The sequence below is a fragment of the Eubalaena glacialis genome, chromosome 16 (assembly GCF_028564815.1).
Source record: "Eubalaena glacialis isolate mEubGla1 chromosome 16, mEubGla1.1.hap2.+ XY, whole genome shotgun sequence".
In the NCBI taxonomy this organism is placed as follows: domain Eukaryota; kingdom Metazoa; phylum Chordata; class Mammalia; order Artiodactyla; family Balaenidae; genus Eubalaena; species Eubalaena glacialis.
In genome coordinates this window covers 2,704,914-2,718,855 of record NC_083731.1, presented here as the reverse complement: position 1 = coordinate 2,718,855, position 13,942 = coordinate 2,704,914, and the positions used below count along the sequence as shown (strand labels likewise).

General features: G+C 50.0%; 1 protein-coding gene across 1 annotated transcript in view; it reads right to left on the bottom strand.

Moving 5' to 3' along the window:
* COL4A1 (collagen type IV alpha 1 chain) overlaps positions 1 to 13,942 on the bottom strand; it is a 151,191-nt gene that overhangs the window by 25,922 nt on the left and 111,327 nt on the right. Inside the window, exons 22-29 of the mRNA XM_061171041.1 lie at positions 11,973 to 12,068; positions 10,124 to 10,207; positions 9,504 to 9,574; positions 5,659 to 5,850; positions 4,927 to 5,095; positions 2,510 to 2,602; positions 2,315 to 2,419; positions 453 to 550 (exon numbers count right to left, since the gene is read on the bottom strand). Coding sequence (XP_061027024.1) covers positions 453 to 550; positions 2,315 to 2,419; positions 2,510 to 2,602; positions 4,927 to 5,095; positions 5,659 to 5,850; positions 9,504 to 9,574; positions 10,124 to 10,207; positions 11,973 to 12,068 — 908 coding nt within the window. The remainder of the gene's footprint in view (positions 1 to 452; positions 551 to 2,314; positions 2,420 to 2,509; positions 2,603 to 4,926; positions 5,096 to 5,658; positions 5,851 to 9,503; positions 9,575 to 10,123; positions 10,208 to 11,972; positions 12,069 to 13,942) is intronic.

Sequence of the window (13,942 nt, the reverse complement as noted above, 5' to 3'; positions counted from 1 at the left end):
GGCATCTGTGGGTCGGGGCCACGCAGGAGGCTGCTAAAGACCCCACAGTATTCAGGGCAGCCCCACCACGAGGAATTATTGGACCCGAATGTCAGTATCACTGAGGCTGAGAAAGGCTGCCGTCCACCCTGCTGGGGGCTGTTAGGTCACTCAGGACAGTGGCTCCCAAACAGCTTTCTCCTTCCACTCGTGATAAGACACACGTTGTACCTGAGATCCAGGACACACACAGGCAACAGCCCACTCACAAAGCAGGAACAAATGATTCTCCCCAAAATAGGCACGACCACGTGCTACCTCGTGTACTTTGGTACTTTCTATTTGATGCTATTTCATTCAAACACAAAACACGTTGACCCAACATACCCTATGAGATTAACAGCCCACAATTTATGTGTCCAATTAATCACAAGGATGGGGAAACAGCAATCCAGAGAACGCTCAGTACCCACCTTTTGGCCAGGCGGACCTGGGTTGCCGGGTAAGCCATTAAAACCTTGGCGACCGGGATTTCCAGGAGGTCCAGTGTCTCCAGGTAAACCGTCAACACCTGTTTGGAAGAGTCAAAAAAAATCATTCATGTAAAAATACCATTCCCTACTTTCTCCACTTCTTTCACACCTGCTCAGATAAACCTGAACAGATTTGAGGGCGCCAACAAGGAAGATGAGACCATCCTGGTCCAGGGGTATCCTGGGGGCAGGGAATACTCGCAGCGCTGGACGCCCCTTCCTCTTTCTCCCTCACACCCGCCCCCTCCCTTCCTTTTCTTCTACGCACTTAGAACTTTTCTCTCCTATCCGCTCCCCGCAAACAAACCAAACCAAACCAAACCAAACCAGCATTTGCAGACTGGGAATGGCAATTTAGACTCTGGCAACTCCGAGTGTGGTCCGGAGCCTCCCTGTCGCCTGGTTAGAAATCCAGCCCGGATATCCCCACGCAGACCCGCATCTTAACAAGACCCTTCGTGATTCCTGGACACGTTCGAGTTTGAGAAGAACCACTTTAGACCACCTGTTCTCCAACTGCACCACGCTGGAGGCACGTGGGGACATTTAGAGACTGGGTCCCGCCTCTGATGGGCTTTCTGACAGCTGCCCACGTGGCTATAAACGGCAGCAAAGTGTGAGAGCCGCTGGGCTAGGCTCTCTCTGCGTGATGGAAGGTTGGGGACACGCAGTGATCTGCAAGTTTGCAGAAACACAAACCTGAATCGCCCGTGGTGAAGGGCTGCTGTTTCGAGGGGCCTGACAGACAGTGCACATAACTCCAGGCAGCTTCGTGCGATGTGGGCAAAGGGTCTCTGATTAAGGAGGCCTTCCTCAGCTAAATTCTACCTGCCGTGATGGCAGTGGCCTGGTTCTCCCATGGAACACGCAGGAGGCCTGAGCAATGCCCCTGTGACGCTGGAGGGTCACTGGGGGGCCTTCTGCCCCATGAGCCTGGCAGAAGTGGCCATGAGCGCGGTGGGCATCACGCGGCTCCCGGGGAAACAGGCCGCTGTCTCCCGTCCCCGAGCACGATGGCCTGCAACCTTGAGAGCGGGCGCGATGCAGAGCCCTAGACAAGAAGCCCAGAGGCTGGACAAATCTTTAAACTAAGTTTTGGTGAAACAGCGGTAAAACTGGGGTCGGGATGCCGGCCCAAAGGGAAAGGACATGCCCCTCACTGCTCACAGCCCTTCTGGGCTCTGGACCAAAGTCCCTAATGGCCATTGTGCACATCAGTCTCCCTGAAGGACTAAGAAAGCAGCAAAAAGGTGAAACGGTCCTCTTTATTTCCTTACAATTTTCAGAAAGAAGTACTGGCTCTGGAACGTCCATGTGTGTGAGGGCCTCTCCCCCAAGAGCAAGGCCCCTCCTCATTTTCACCGCACCATCCCCCTGACCTTCCCCCGCCTTCCAGACCAGCCTGGTCCAGGCCCTGGCGGGCTGTGTGCTCCCTTCACGGATGAGAGAGAGATCCCCTTGAGGGTAGGTTTAGGCAAACGTGGCATCTGCCAGCTCCCTGGGCAGCTTGGGGTCCTTAAGGTCTCAACCCCTTCCCACCAAACCACTCGGCCGGGAGCCCACGTCACTCAACACCTCGGTGACCGGAATCTCCGGCCTGCACACCGCGCAGCTCTTTCGCTAACTCACACATGGTGTGTTTACGTCCACCGCCTCTTTTCTCCTAGAATTCACGTGAGGATGAGCGGAGAGACCACAGCCCTTGGTGCTAACCAGTTGGGGACGGGCGCCACCGTCGGGGCCCACGTGGGCAGTGGCCAGAGCAGCGGCCCACCCAAGGCTGCCTTGTCCTGCGGGTTTACCTTTGGGGCCGGGAGGCCCTGGAAAGCCAATCCCAGGCTGGCCGACTGAACCCTTCTCTCCAGAGAGACCCGGCCTTCCCGGGGTTCCAGGAAAACCTCGGTCACCTGCGGTGAGAAAGACCAATGGTCAGCGTGAGAAAAACGTGAGCACATTTCCCCCACCCCAAGCCTCCAGATGAACGAGACTCTGAGTACCTTGGGGCCCTTGGTAACCAGGGGACCCTGGAAGTCCTGCGGCTCCAGGGGGACCGGGTAAGGGCATGACTTTTCCTTCTTCACCCTTGGGACCTGGGGAAGAAGAGCAAGGACACAGCGTGAGGGCTGCTGCATCAATCACTTCCTTGTCTGCACGCCTCCATCCCTTCCTTCTCCTTTTCTAGAATCTCTCACAGAGAGCTCCTCTTCTCCCAAAATGACCTAGACATTTGTTTGACACAAGAATTCTTTAAGCGTCCAAAACAAGAGTCACGAAAAGCTAAAAACTCTACAACAATAAACAGTGAGATGACCCTGGGTATCAATTAATCTGTCTCAAAAAGTCAAAGCCTTTTCACCGTTCTCTCTCAGTTTCTCAGACAGGATTGGTTGTAAGTTGCTCTGATGCCCACATCTGGTGGGAAGTTATCTTCACGACGTGCCCCGTGGGTGATATCGTTACCCTAACAGTGAGCTGGACGGTTCTGTGGTATCTCCAGCCCAGAAAAGCCACCTTTTCCATCTCCAAACTGGGAGGTGCAGGTGCAGCCCCGGGTGCCCGCGCCTACGAGATCCACTGGGTGTCAGGATTGAGCTGTTACGAAAGGACCAAAGGGCTCATCTCCACTGAACTTCACATACCTTAAAGAACTCAGGATCTGAAGGGCCTCCCAGGGACAGCCAACACTTGCTTTAGCTACAGACTGTGGGAAGCACCAGGGCCTGACCCCAACACATCTTTGCTATCAGCTCCAGCCCTGGGAACAGGGCTTTTATGACCATCAGACTAAACACAGCTCTGGCAGATCAAAGAAGTCGGGTTTCTAATCCCAAAGCTGCCTGGGTCGGGATGGCCAAGGAACCCTCCAGAATGTGGACAGCTGACTGACAGCATTTTCAGCATTGCCTCTTTCGGGAACCCTCTTCCCATCCCGTCAAGAGGTATCTGTTTGTGTCCCACTGGCTTTTCTGATGGTAGTTTCTGGCCGAGAAAAAAAAACCTGATTCCTTTTTACACGCTGCAAGTGTTCAGATTCCGGAAGCATGAAGAACACTTGAGATGGCGATTTGGGAATTAGGAGTGTGGGGTTAGTGATCAGAGGCCCCTTTCCGAGACCCGGGGTGTTTCTCAGTCAAACCCAGCATTTTCCTGCCCCGAAAGGAGTTGTAAGAGAGACGTTCCTGGGTTCCTTGCTAATCAAAGAACAATCATCAATGGAGTCCTCACTTAGTGAATAACCAACAATCACCCAACGATGACGATAACAATAACCTATCCAGCAAGGCGCTGTACTTGGACCTCCGTCAAAGGCTCCTGATCAGTCCTGCATTACGAAGCTGACGAACCCTACACTGGGTCTTCATAAGGAAATAACAGTTCCCAGTGGGGACAGGAACTGACGAAACTTGGGCTGGATACATGGCTTGGGACAGAATCGGCAAACGTGTGAGAGCAAGAAGGCCAGACTGTACTCGCTGCTGAGTCTCTCCTGTTGGAAACCTTGATCTTCCAGCTTCTTAGTTACTAGGCTTCTCCAGGCTTACTGGCCACATACCTTTAATCACCCCAAGTCACCTTTCATTCATTTCTACAACTCTTAAGCCATCTTAGTCACAGCACATGTCCTTCTGTCCTCTGTGTCCAGGCCGTTCCTGGCCTCCTCTCCTCCAGTTTCCTAGGCAATGATGTCAATGTTCCATTTCTTCCCGGAATCATATTCAACTAATAAGTCACTGACAGCCTACTGTGTGCGGGGCCCGGGGACCCCCCTTGCACTTCCATCCCTGAAGGTAAGCCCGTCGTGAGGACGCAGTGGAGCGCGTCCGTGGGAAACCCTCACACAGCCCCCTCCCACGTTCTCCACCAAAGCCCAGGCGGTGGGCTCCAGGAGGGTGGGCGGCCTCTGACTTGCTTCCTCTCTGGTCGCTTAGCTCAGCGCGTGGCACACAGAACCACGTGGAAAAACAGTCAACAAACGGCTGGAACTACCCCGAAATTCAACAGCCAAGTCAAAGCAGCTGTGGCTCAGTCACTGAGCGTGTGCACCTCAGCGGAGGGGTGAAGAGTAAGTATGTGGCTTGGGATACACAGAAGCCAAAAGGGACCGCTCATCGGGGAGAAACAGAAGACGGGCTCAGGCTGGCATCACTTCCACACGGAAGGCTGACCTTCTCTGCTGCATATGGCGTACTTATTTATAAGGAAATCACCTATACCTTCAAGTTCCTGTTACCCAGACCCTCCACGCCACTGGCCCATCTCATAAAGGAAGGAACGAGATACAGAAACGCTAAGGAAAGGTTGCTCAGGTCACATCCCCCCTCCTGGCAGAACTGAAACCAGACCCACGTCCCCATGTCACTGAGCCCAGGGCTCCTGGCACTCGCGGGCGGCACTTGAGGTCCTCAGGCCTCACCTGGCAGGCCTGGGGACCCGGGGTTTCCCGGAAAGCCCATCTGTCCTTTGTCACCAATGGGGCCAATAGGGCCAAACCCTGGAGGCCCAGGAGGGCCGACGTCACCACGGCTGCCGGGGAATCCAACTCCTCCTGGGGGGCCATGTTCTCCTTTTAATCCTACTGAACCCTGAAGCGAAAAGAGAAAAAGACGAGTTATCAGCAGACATACCAGCACTCCTATCCGCGTCGCATTTTTCCACCATCTGTGGTAAAAAAGTGCCAGAGTTTAACTAGCTGTGCTACTTATTAACCTCAACCCGTCTGCAAAGGTCACCTTGTAGTTAATAAATGAAACCGGCATTCTCTCCTCTAAGCTCAGCAATCGCCCTCCCAACCCAGACATAAGGAGACACTCCAAAGAGGAAGACACTTATATCTGGAATCTTCTTTGAAAGGGTGGCTTGAACGCCGCTAACTTTAAAATTCACCTCCCGTCCGACATATGGAGGTCTTTTCAGTTCCCCCAGATCCATCAGAAGACACTGACCCCTTATCACCTAATCGTTCAAGTCAAGGCTATCACACCTAGGTTTACAGACTACAGTTTTCCAGTGAACGTGAGACAAGTTCGTTTACGACAAGGACCCCCCGAGTGAAAACAGGTCGACATGATACCAATTACTCCTTCTTCCATTCTTTGCATATCCATCATCTGTCAAGAGCACCTTCAAAGTCTGGGAATCAACATACCGGGGAGCCTTTGGGGCCGGGCAGACCCGGATGGCCGTCTCTTCCGGGAGAGCCTGCTCTGCCTGGCATCCCGGGCTGGCCTGGGAAACCTGGGTCTCCTTTGTCGCCCTTGAGTCGCATTTCGAAGTAAATCTCGCCAGGCTCGCCCTTGGCTCCTGGCTGGCCCATCAGCCCTGGCACACCTTGCGGTCCCTGCGAGAACAAAGCCTTATGAGGCCACCACCGAAGATGCCCATCCATAGAGCAAACCGGCAACAAGGAAATCAGGACACCACCTTGAAAAGTGGGGACGGGTTTAGAGCTCCCCGTTCCCTGTGTAGGAGCAAAAAAAAGCCAGCAGCTCTGTGACAAAGCCCTGAGCTGACCTCACTGCTGTGCGGCCCTTAAAGAGCCTCTAGTAATGGAGACGGGGACAGGGCGGGGGAGTGAAGGAGAAGCGCTGGGCCCAGCCCATAGATCAGTCCTTAGGTAGCTTTCTTGTCTCTTACAACTGCTGACATTCCCAAGAACAGCTCAGCTACGGCTGGAAGGGGCTGGATGTGCGATTCCCGGGCCCAGGAACCAGAGACGGAGGCTGAGAACAGCCACGTTTCCTAAGTCTGGTCGGTGCTGAAATCACACAGCTTGCCTTTCACGCGCACAGCCCTAATCCCGGAAGAGATAAGGAGGCCCAGAGCACCCGGAAAGAGGCAAGTCGGGGAAGGGAGCACCAGGGCAGCTCTGCAACTGGGCTTTTGAGCCGTCAGCAGAATAGAATTAACTTTCCCAAGAGACACACACTGGAACACTTCTCAGTTCCTGGAAAGGGGGGTCTTCAAGGAACGCCCACCCCCTGGATGGTTCCTCAGCCAGCTCCCCTTGAGAGTGGGGTTCACCAGGAAGAGGCCCAAGGCTTTAAACAACTGCCTCAGTCACCTGTTCTCTGAGAGAGGGATCTCTTCAACCCCCCCACTCACTTGGCAGAATTTTAACTCTTGCAGAATTCATGTGGTTTGAATTCCTTTTTGTAAACTCCCTTTGAAACGGTTCTTGGATGTAGGTGAACCGCAGTGCGTGCACACACGCGCACACACACACACACACACACCCCCCTCTGTGTGTACCTGTAACATGTACTCCTCAAAGTACTGGACACAGCTGGTCGGAGCTGGCCCTGAGCTGGAAGTGCCCCTTGTGACAGAGGACACTTCACTCAGATCTACTCGGGGAAGGAAGGGGAAAGATACCCAATCTATCGTATTTACTCTAGTCCCACTATCTCCACCAGCCACCCGCCAGAAAGTCTAGCAGAGGACATGGAAAATTCATTATTTGGTTGAAAGCTGCTGTGGTATTTTGTAGCTTTTTCTCTCTAGTTAACATTAGCTCCTGTGCCTCCCTAAGGCCCAGCTAATCTTGGAAGCCCTTCCGGATAGGCCCAGGTGGCCTTCTCCCGTGTTTCCTCCGTGTCCTGTATGGTCCTCCTTGCTCTGTTAGGGACATTTGCTTGCCTTCTGTCTCTCCACTAGCCTTTCAGGGCTGTGAGGGCAGGACCAAGGCTTCCTGTCTTTGTGTCCTTAATGTCTACAAGAGGGAGGTACCGGAGGACGTGTATGTTGAACCAGCAATGTTCACCAATAAAAAGTAAATGCCAACGTAAGAAATTACAACCAGTGCGTATTTTTCTCAAACCGGAAGCACCCCTTATGTTATTTTATGTTGATTATTCACAGCTTAGAAGTATAGTATTTTCTAATACTATGAGCACAGGGTGAGAAAAATACAAGTTTTTATTTTCATACTGATGACCATGTCAGCCATCGTTCTATTTAAGGGAGAAATCTAGGACTTCTTTGAAAATTGACATTTACAACCCTAGGACATCTCATGTGGATTCTTTGCTAATCCTAAGTGATTCAAGGGTCTTTTGATGCACGTCCCTTAGGATAAATGTCAAAGAATCAGATGTTGCCTTGGAAGTTTAGCATTGGCTACATAAATTGGAGAAGATCTGACAACTTGTGCTGTCTGCTTCTAGAAAGTGGTGCCACCATGGGAAAAGTTGGGAGAAGTTTGTTTCAATTAACACAGGTCACTCCCAGTGACCCCGGACCTGCTTGGGGGCTGGGCTTCGTCATCTCAGCCTGGAGCCCGCCTCTTGTGGTCTGTCCTCCTTTCCCCAAATCAAACCCTCAGCTTTCAGAGGACATGTCCCAGAAATGCTACCTAAATCAAATGCAGAATCAGAGCTTTCTTCATTGGAATCTACTTTCCAGTTTGCTCCGCTGGTTGGTGGAGCCTCTTTTAGCCTCCAGCCAAATTCGAAATAAGGGTACCACATTTTTGAGCTAGTTAAACCATGGAGCTATGATATAGCATCTAATAAAAGGAAAATTATTATCTTCTCTTAGGTTATTTACCCACAGAACAATTTTTAGAAGTGTTTTCCCTCTGCACCAAGAAAGATGCTCCCTGGATGGACAAGGCATGGGGATTTGCATTTTTGTTGGACATTTTCTTTGTTTTTTTCTTTATCGTGACTTCTCCTCAACCATCCTCCTTCCTCTTTTCTCATTTATATTGGATTTGGGGCTGGGGGGGCGGGTGTCTGGACTGGGTTCCAGGCAGAGTGGAGGCAGGAAGTATTCCAGGAAGGCCGAGTAGATACAGACTGTGCCCAGACTATGTCTGTTGCCTTCAAAGTTGTTCCCACTTTGATCACCACCACAGTCAGCGTTCCCAGCTTTGTGAACTTCCAACTTATTTAGAAATATGTTAAACAATTGCGACTTCTAACTTAGCTCCCCAGGCACCGGGGAAGTTCTGGAAAGCAGAAGCCCATGACTTAACTTCAAAAGGAGAAAACTATTGCTGGATTCCAGCTGTTTCATTCCTATTTCAACTCACTTTTGCCCTGACCTGCTTTTACAGAACCTTCCAGAAATATCTTCTTAAATTACAAATGTTAAAGACCTACAACCAAAAAAGAATAATGCTAAAGATTTGACTTCCTTTCCATTTACGACAAAAGAAAAGGAAAAAGAAAAAAAGGAATGAAAGAAATTGTAGAAACTGGTTAATGCTTAACAGAACTGAGAAGCACAAAGAAAATACGAGAACAAAGCCCAAAGGCTTAAAAGCTTTAGAAATAGAGCTGATTACATGCACAAAAAAATAACGTCCTTCAATATTTAAGATTATTACTATAATCTGCTATTCAATGGCTTCTTTTAAAACAACGTAGAAAGGTTAAGAAAATGGTGTTCTGTCTAACTGAAAGGTTTCATGTCCTTGTGATCGAGATATTTCATCTATAGATTTGAAAAAGTGTCTTTGCAATAGATGTTGGTGATAGGAGTTTTCAAATTCTGTACCTGTAAGAAGAAGGAAGGAATCATTCAAATTCCTAGAGGAAAATCAGCCAGTGCTCCTTCACTGCCATAGACACCATCAGCGCTGAACCTATTCACTGACAAGCTTTAGATTATCTGGTGTGAGACTGGATGATGGTGTAAAAAGACAACTCAACAGTGTGGCTGTTAAGAGGTGACTCTTGGTGGCACCAGAGACCCTGAGGGAAAGTGACCACCAGCACTCGGTCATGCCTGGAAAGCAGCAACTGAATTCTGACCAGGTGAGAAGAAAGGCAAGTTGGGGTGCAGGTTCTGGATGCAATGGTCCTACTCATCCTCAGGTCAATCAGTCAGGAGAGACACGGGGAGTAATTCTAACTGCTCGACAAAGTGATCCTTTACCAGCTCCCAAATAAAGCAGGAGTCCATGTGCAAATGCAACGATACGTGCCTTTGCTGGTTTGCTCGGTGGCAACTTCTAATATGTCTAGGAACTCAGACAGGTTTACTTACAGGCAATCCTTCAAGACCATCCCTGCCGGGTAAACCTCTGTCGCCCTTGGCCCCTGGCTGTCCTGGGAAACCTTTCGCGAGAGACAGAGGAAAGATTCAGCACATTGTTGATGAGACACTTTCAAAGAGCTCAAAACATTTTTACCTTTTCACAATTCAAAAGTGCAAAGATCTTCATACTAAGTGGATGATGTTTGAAGCATCTCGAGACAGTAATAACAAAAATGCCCAAGATGGGCTCAGAAGGGGGAAGAGGGACCCCCAAATGCACACGAGTTAACACTGATGCGGAATGGCTACAAACCCCCGCCCGCAAGCCCAGGGGCCACTTAAACCAAAGCAGGCAGGTAACCTCCTCTGAGATAAGGAAATTTGCAGAGCTGTGTGAACCATATGCTGCTATCCTTTGACTAGGAAATCTTTCTGACACTGAATTTGTAAGTCATCTTGATAATTTTCAACAAAATGGACAAATCCTAGAAGTGTGGCTTCACATTCTCATCTCGTGCTTTAGTGTTGATGGAGAAAATCAGGTCAGGGAGTAAGATATGCTTCACTGTGAAGGTTCCAACCCATCGAAGCAAATTCTGACCTGGTCCCTTTCACATTTGGGGCCTTACCTATTTCTCCGGGGGGTCCCTGTGGCCCTGGGGGCCCACGAAGTCCTGTTGAGTCACAGATGAGGCAACTATCTCCTTTTTGACCTAAAAAAGGAGACACGGGGTATTATATAGAACAGGTGAGCAGAATCCCCTGAAGTATAGTGACAGCACAGGAAAGGGAAGAGGAGGCCACCATTTACCCAACACCTGCTCCAGACGCGTCCATCTGCCAGTGGCCGTGTGTCCCTGACACGGGGCCCACCCTCCGCCCTCTGCACACATCACAGGTAACCACGGGTGCCCTTCTAAGGAATCCCATCCTTCTGCCCTGCCAAGGCACAGGCCCTGCCTCACTAAAAAGTGATCCAGAACTCCGTTTGCCCATGATGACTGAGATGGGACCCCAGCACATGAAAATGGGAGGAAATGCCTTTCTTTGGAAACTCTAACCTGTTACATCTTGATTTTCAAACTAAGCTAAAAGGCCTTCGAGTGTCTTAGATGTGCGTGTGTCCTGAACCTTGAATGTCAGGTTTCTAGGCACAGATAAGGCCAACAGAGAGCAGAGCACACGTGGAGAAGCTGTCACTCAGGAGTCACAGAGGCTGGGCTGTGTGCCCCTCGTCCCCTCACCCTGACCGGCACCCCAGCTCCAGGCACACCCCACACCAGGCCCCAGTGTCAGGAACAAGGGCAGAACAGGAGCGCATCAGTGGGAGGGATGCACTGTTAGTTGCCTAGTAACCCAGCCAAGCTGCAGGTGCTATGGGATCCGTGGGTGTCTGTCCTGAGGCTGGAAGTGGACGGCGGGGACACCTCGCACTGCAGCCTGGGCAGGCTGACGGCTCCACCGCAGGGGCGTGAAGGCACAGGAAGAAAGAGGCTCCTCTTAGGAGCCGGGGGATGGATGAACACACCTCTCAGTACAAAGAACCTTCTGACCATTGGCTCCGTCACAAAATGGAACAGCCCACCTCAGAAAGTGCTAAGCAACTGGTCACTACGGAGATTCATGAAAAACAAATGACACGCCAGCTGGTGGCACAATCCTCCCCGCTTGAATTCTAAGATCACTTTCATCTAAGGTTCTGCAACTTACATGGCTGTCAAAATTCTAAGACATTTTCCATGCATTTGAGCTTCAGACTTTTGAAGAGCAAAAATTCTTTGCGATCCAAAGCCAGAAAAGGGACCCACAGGGATCAGTTTTGGGGGGCCGCCCTCTCTTTGTTCTACTCTCTGGGTATTAAGAGACATATACTGAATAAATACTGGAACATCCTTTGTTTACTCCACTCAAAGACGGGACTGTTTGTGCAGTGATAATCCATCGTTCCCAAGATTGTGAAGGATTATGATGAGTCCCGCGTTGGCGTTGCAGACGACACTTGAAAAGTTTAAGATAAAACTCAGAGCCAAGGGTGGAGGTGGCTGATTCATCAGCGCAGATCTGCTCACACTGATTACGGAAACGGGGATCGAGGGGTGGTGAGCATTCTGTATACACACTTGTGATCCGGCTTCAAGGAAAGACGTGCATTCTCGGAGAACGCAATCTCTGACTCTGAACCAAAGGATCGCAGGAAGGTATCAATCTGAGAATTTAATCTGCTGACCTCACAGAGGGTAAAGAACAGGGAATCTGACTTCAGGGCCCGTCTCCCCGTTGTCTCCCAGGTGATAACTGTCTCTTCAACGCCCAACAATCTCAGCAGAGCTGTCAGGAGACACATCTTAGGCATGGACTTTGAGGAGAGCTTCAAATAATGGAAGAAGAGACCCATGTCCACCCAAAGCCAGTAAGTATGTAGAAATGTATCACACGCCCAAGCACAATCAACATTTTTTTAAAAATTAAATCTCTTACCTTTTTCTCCAACTTCGCCTGTCAACCCTGGCTGCCCCGGACTTCCGGGAGGACCCTGGTCACCTGGCGGCCCGGGCTGGCATTCCACAATTCCATCTGCAATGGATGTTTAACAATTAGAGGATCACTCCCACCAAACAGAAGCTAGGTGTTTTCACCCTCTCTTGATTCAATCTACTACAAAACCAAACTTTATTTAGGTTATTTGGCAAGTATTAGAAATCCAGCTGTGGTCTGCTTTGAAACAATCCTAGTACATTAACTTGTAAAACATGACCAGCGCACATAGCATCCATCCATGCCCCGTCACAAGCTGTCAATGCTAAAATTTCTATTTTACAATTCTAACGCTTATTTCAGCACATTAGCCCTGTCCTGAACCTTATTTCATGTTATCTTGCAAGGTACACACCATCACCCTTACGTCACAGGTTAAGAAACTGAGGCTCAAAAACTTAAATGATTTGTCCATGTCCTACATCTGTGAAGTCAACACAGAGACTTCAGCAACTTTATGCCTTTTTCTCCTCCTGAGCAAACTTACAGCGAAGTACTCATTATCTTAGAGACACAGACTGCCCGTGGGAAAACAACTCTAATTGTTTGTTCCTATTCAATTCTGAGCATTATTGATGTGAAGAAGCATGAAAATGAACTGCAGTGACGCAAACACCATCTGTTGTGGGTTCTAGTAAAAAAAAAGTATTGTTTTCGAATACACACAGTGATAGAGTTTATATTTCCTTCTCCAATATCTTTGAAGGAAAGTGACAGAGTGCGTGCTTGAACGTGAGGCTCTGCGGGCACCGGTCACAACCGTAGCCCAGACATTCACGGCTGCAGCTCCTACTCCCCCCCCAGCTCACACATCAGCTCCATCGGGATGGACAGAGGGCGAGAAGCATCCCCAGCCTTTTGGGCTTTTCACAAGGGATGCTGGGGCAACGGTGGGTGTGCTCTCCCCAGACACACAGGCCTAAAAAAGAGCCCAAACTTCTCTGTTTGATGACTTTGTTTAGAGCTCAGAGGAAAAAGTTTCAAGTGTGTAAGAAATGAAGTCCAGGGGTTTTTTGTTTGCTTGTTGCTGTTTTCCTGGGAGCTTCTCTGAATAAAGCACAGGCGAGGAGGAACCCTGGGGTGGCCGTATCTCTGCCCTGGGTCCTCTGGCTCCGGCCGGCTCCTTGGTGACCCCATCGGTCTTGAACAGAGTGGAGTCGTTTTTATGCTTCAAAAAGCTTCTCTAAATTCCTTGCCTGGGAAGAACTCATTCCCAGCCCTGCAAGCCGAGGTGGTTGGACTCCCCGATGCTGGAAACACAGGTGCGTGAACACTGACAGACGTAAAATTATTATTTTTCCAGAACACACCTTCTGCCAGCTTCCTCTCCATCAGAATCCCTACACAGCCCTGGTAGGAAGGCAAGTTACCATCCTCATCAAAATGAATTTTAAATAATTTTAAGTCTAAAGCAAGAATACAGGGATGTGTCTGAGGGGTTTTGAAGGGCAAGTTCAGGTTCGACGTTTACACGGTCTGCTCAGGGAGGCTCGGCCGTCAAGGGCGGGGAGGGCTGCAGCCACACGGGACCAGAGCCCAGGAGCGGATAGGGCTGAAGGCGGCTCCACGCTCTCTGGTTAATGAGCAATCGAAGGGTCCCAAGGTGGCGATTCGTTAAGATGCAGCCTCTTTAACGTGCACTGTAAATGTGTGTAAAAATCTCACTGATAAATGATCACTCAGCACGCTGTGATTGTGAATCACCTGATTTGCACAGACTGGAAAGGGCAACCCGGAAACCTGGAGGGTACCTATCACAACGTAATCAGCCGACACATCCTACACAATTCACAGCAGGGAGAAGTTCAAGTCTTTCCGTGAGACTTGTTCACATTTCAGAACTGGCAAACTACGAATATGAAAAAAAGGTTCTAGATCTCCCCACGGTTGGCTCTCTCGCCAGGGTCTTTGCC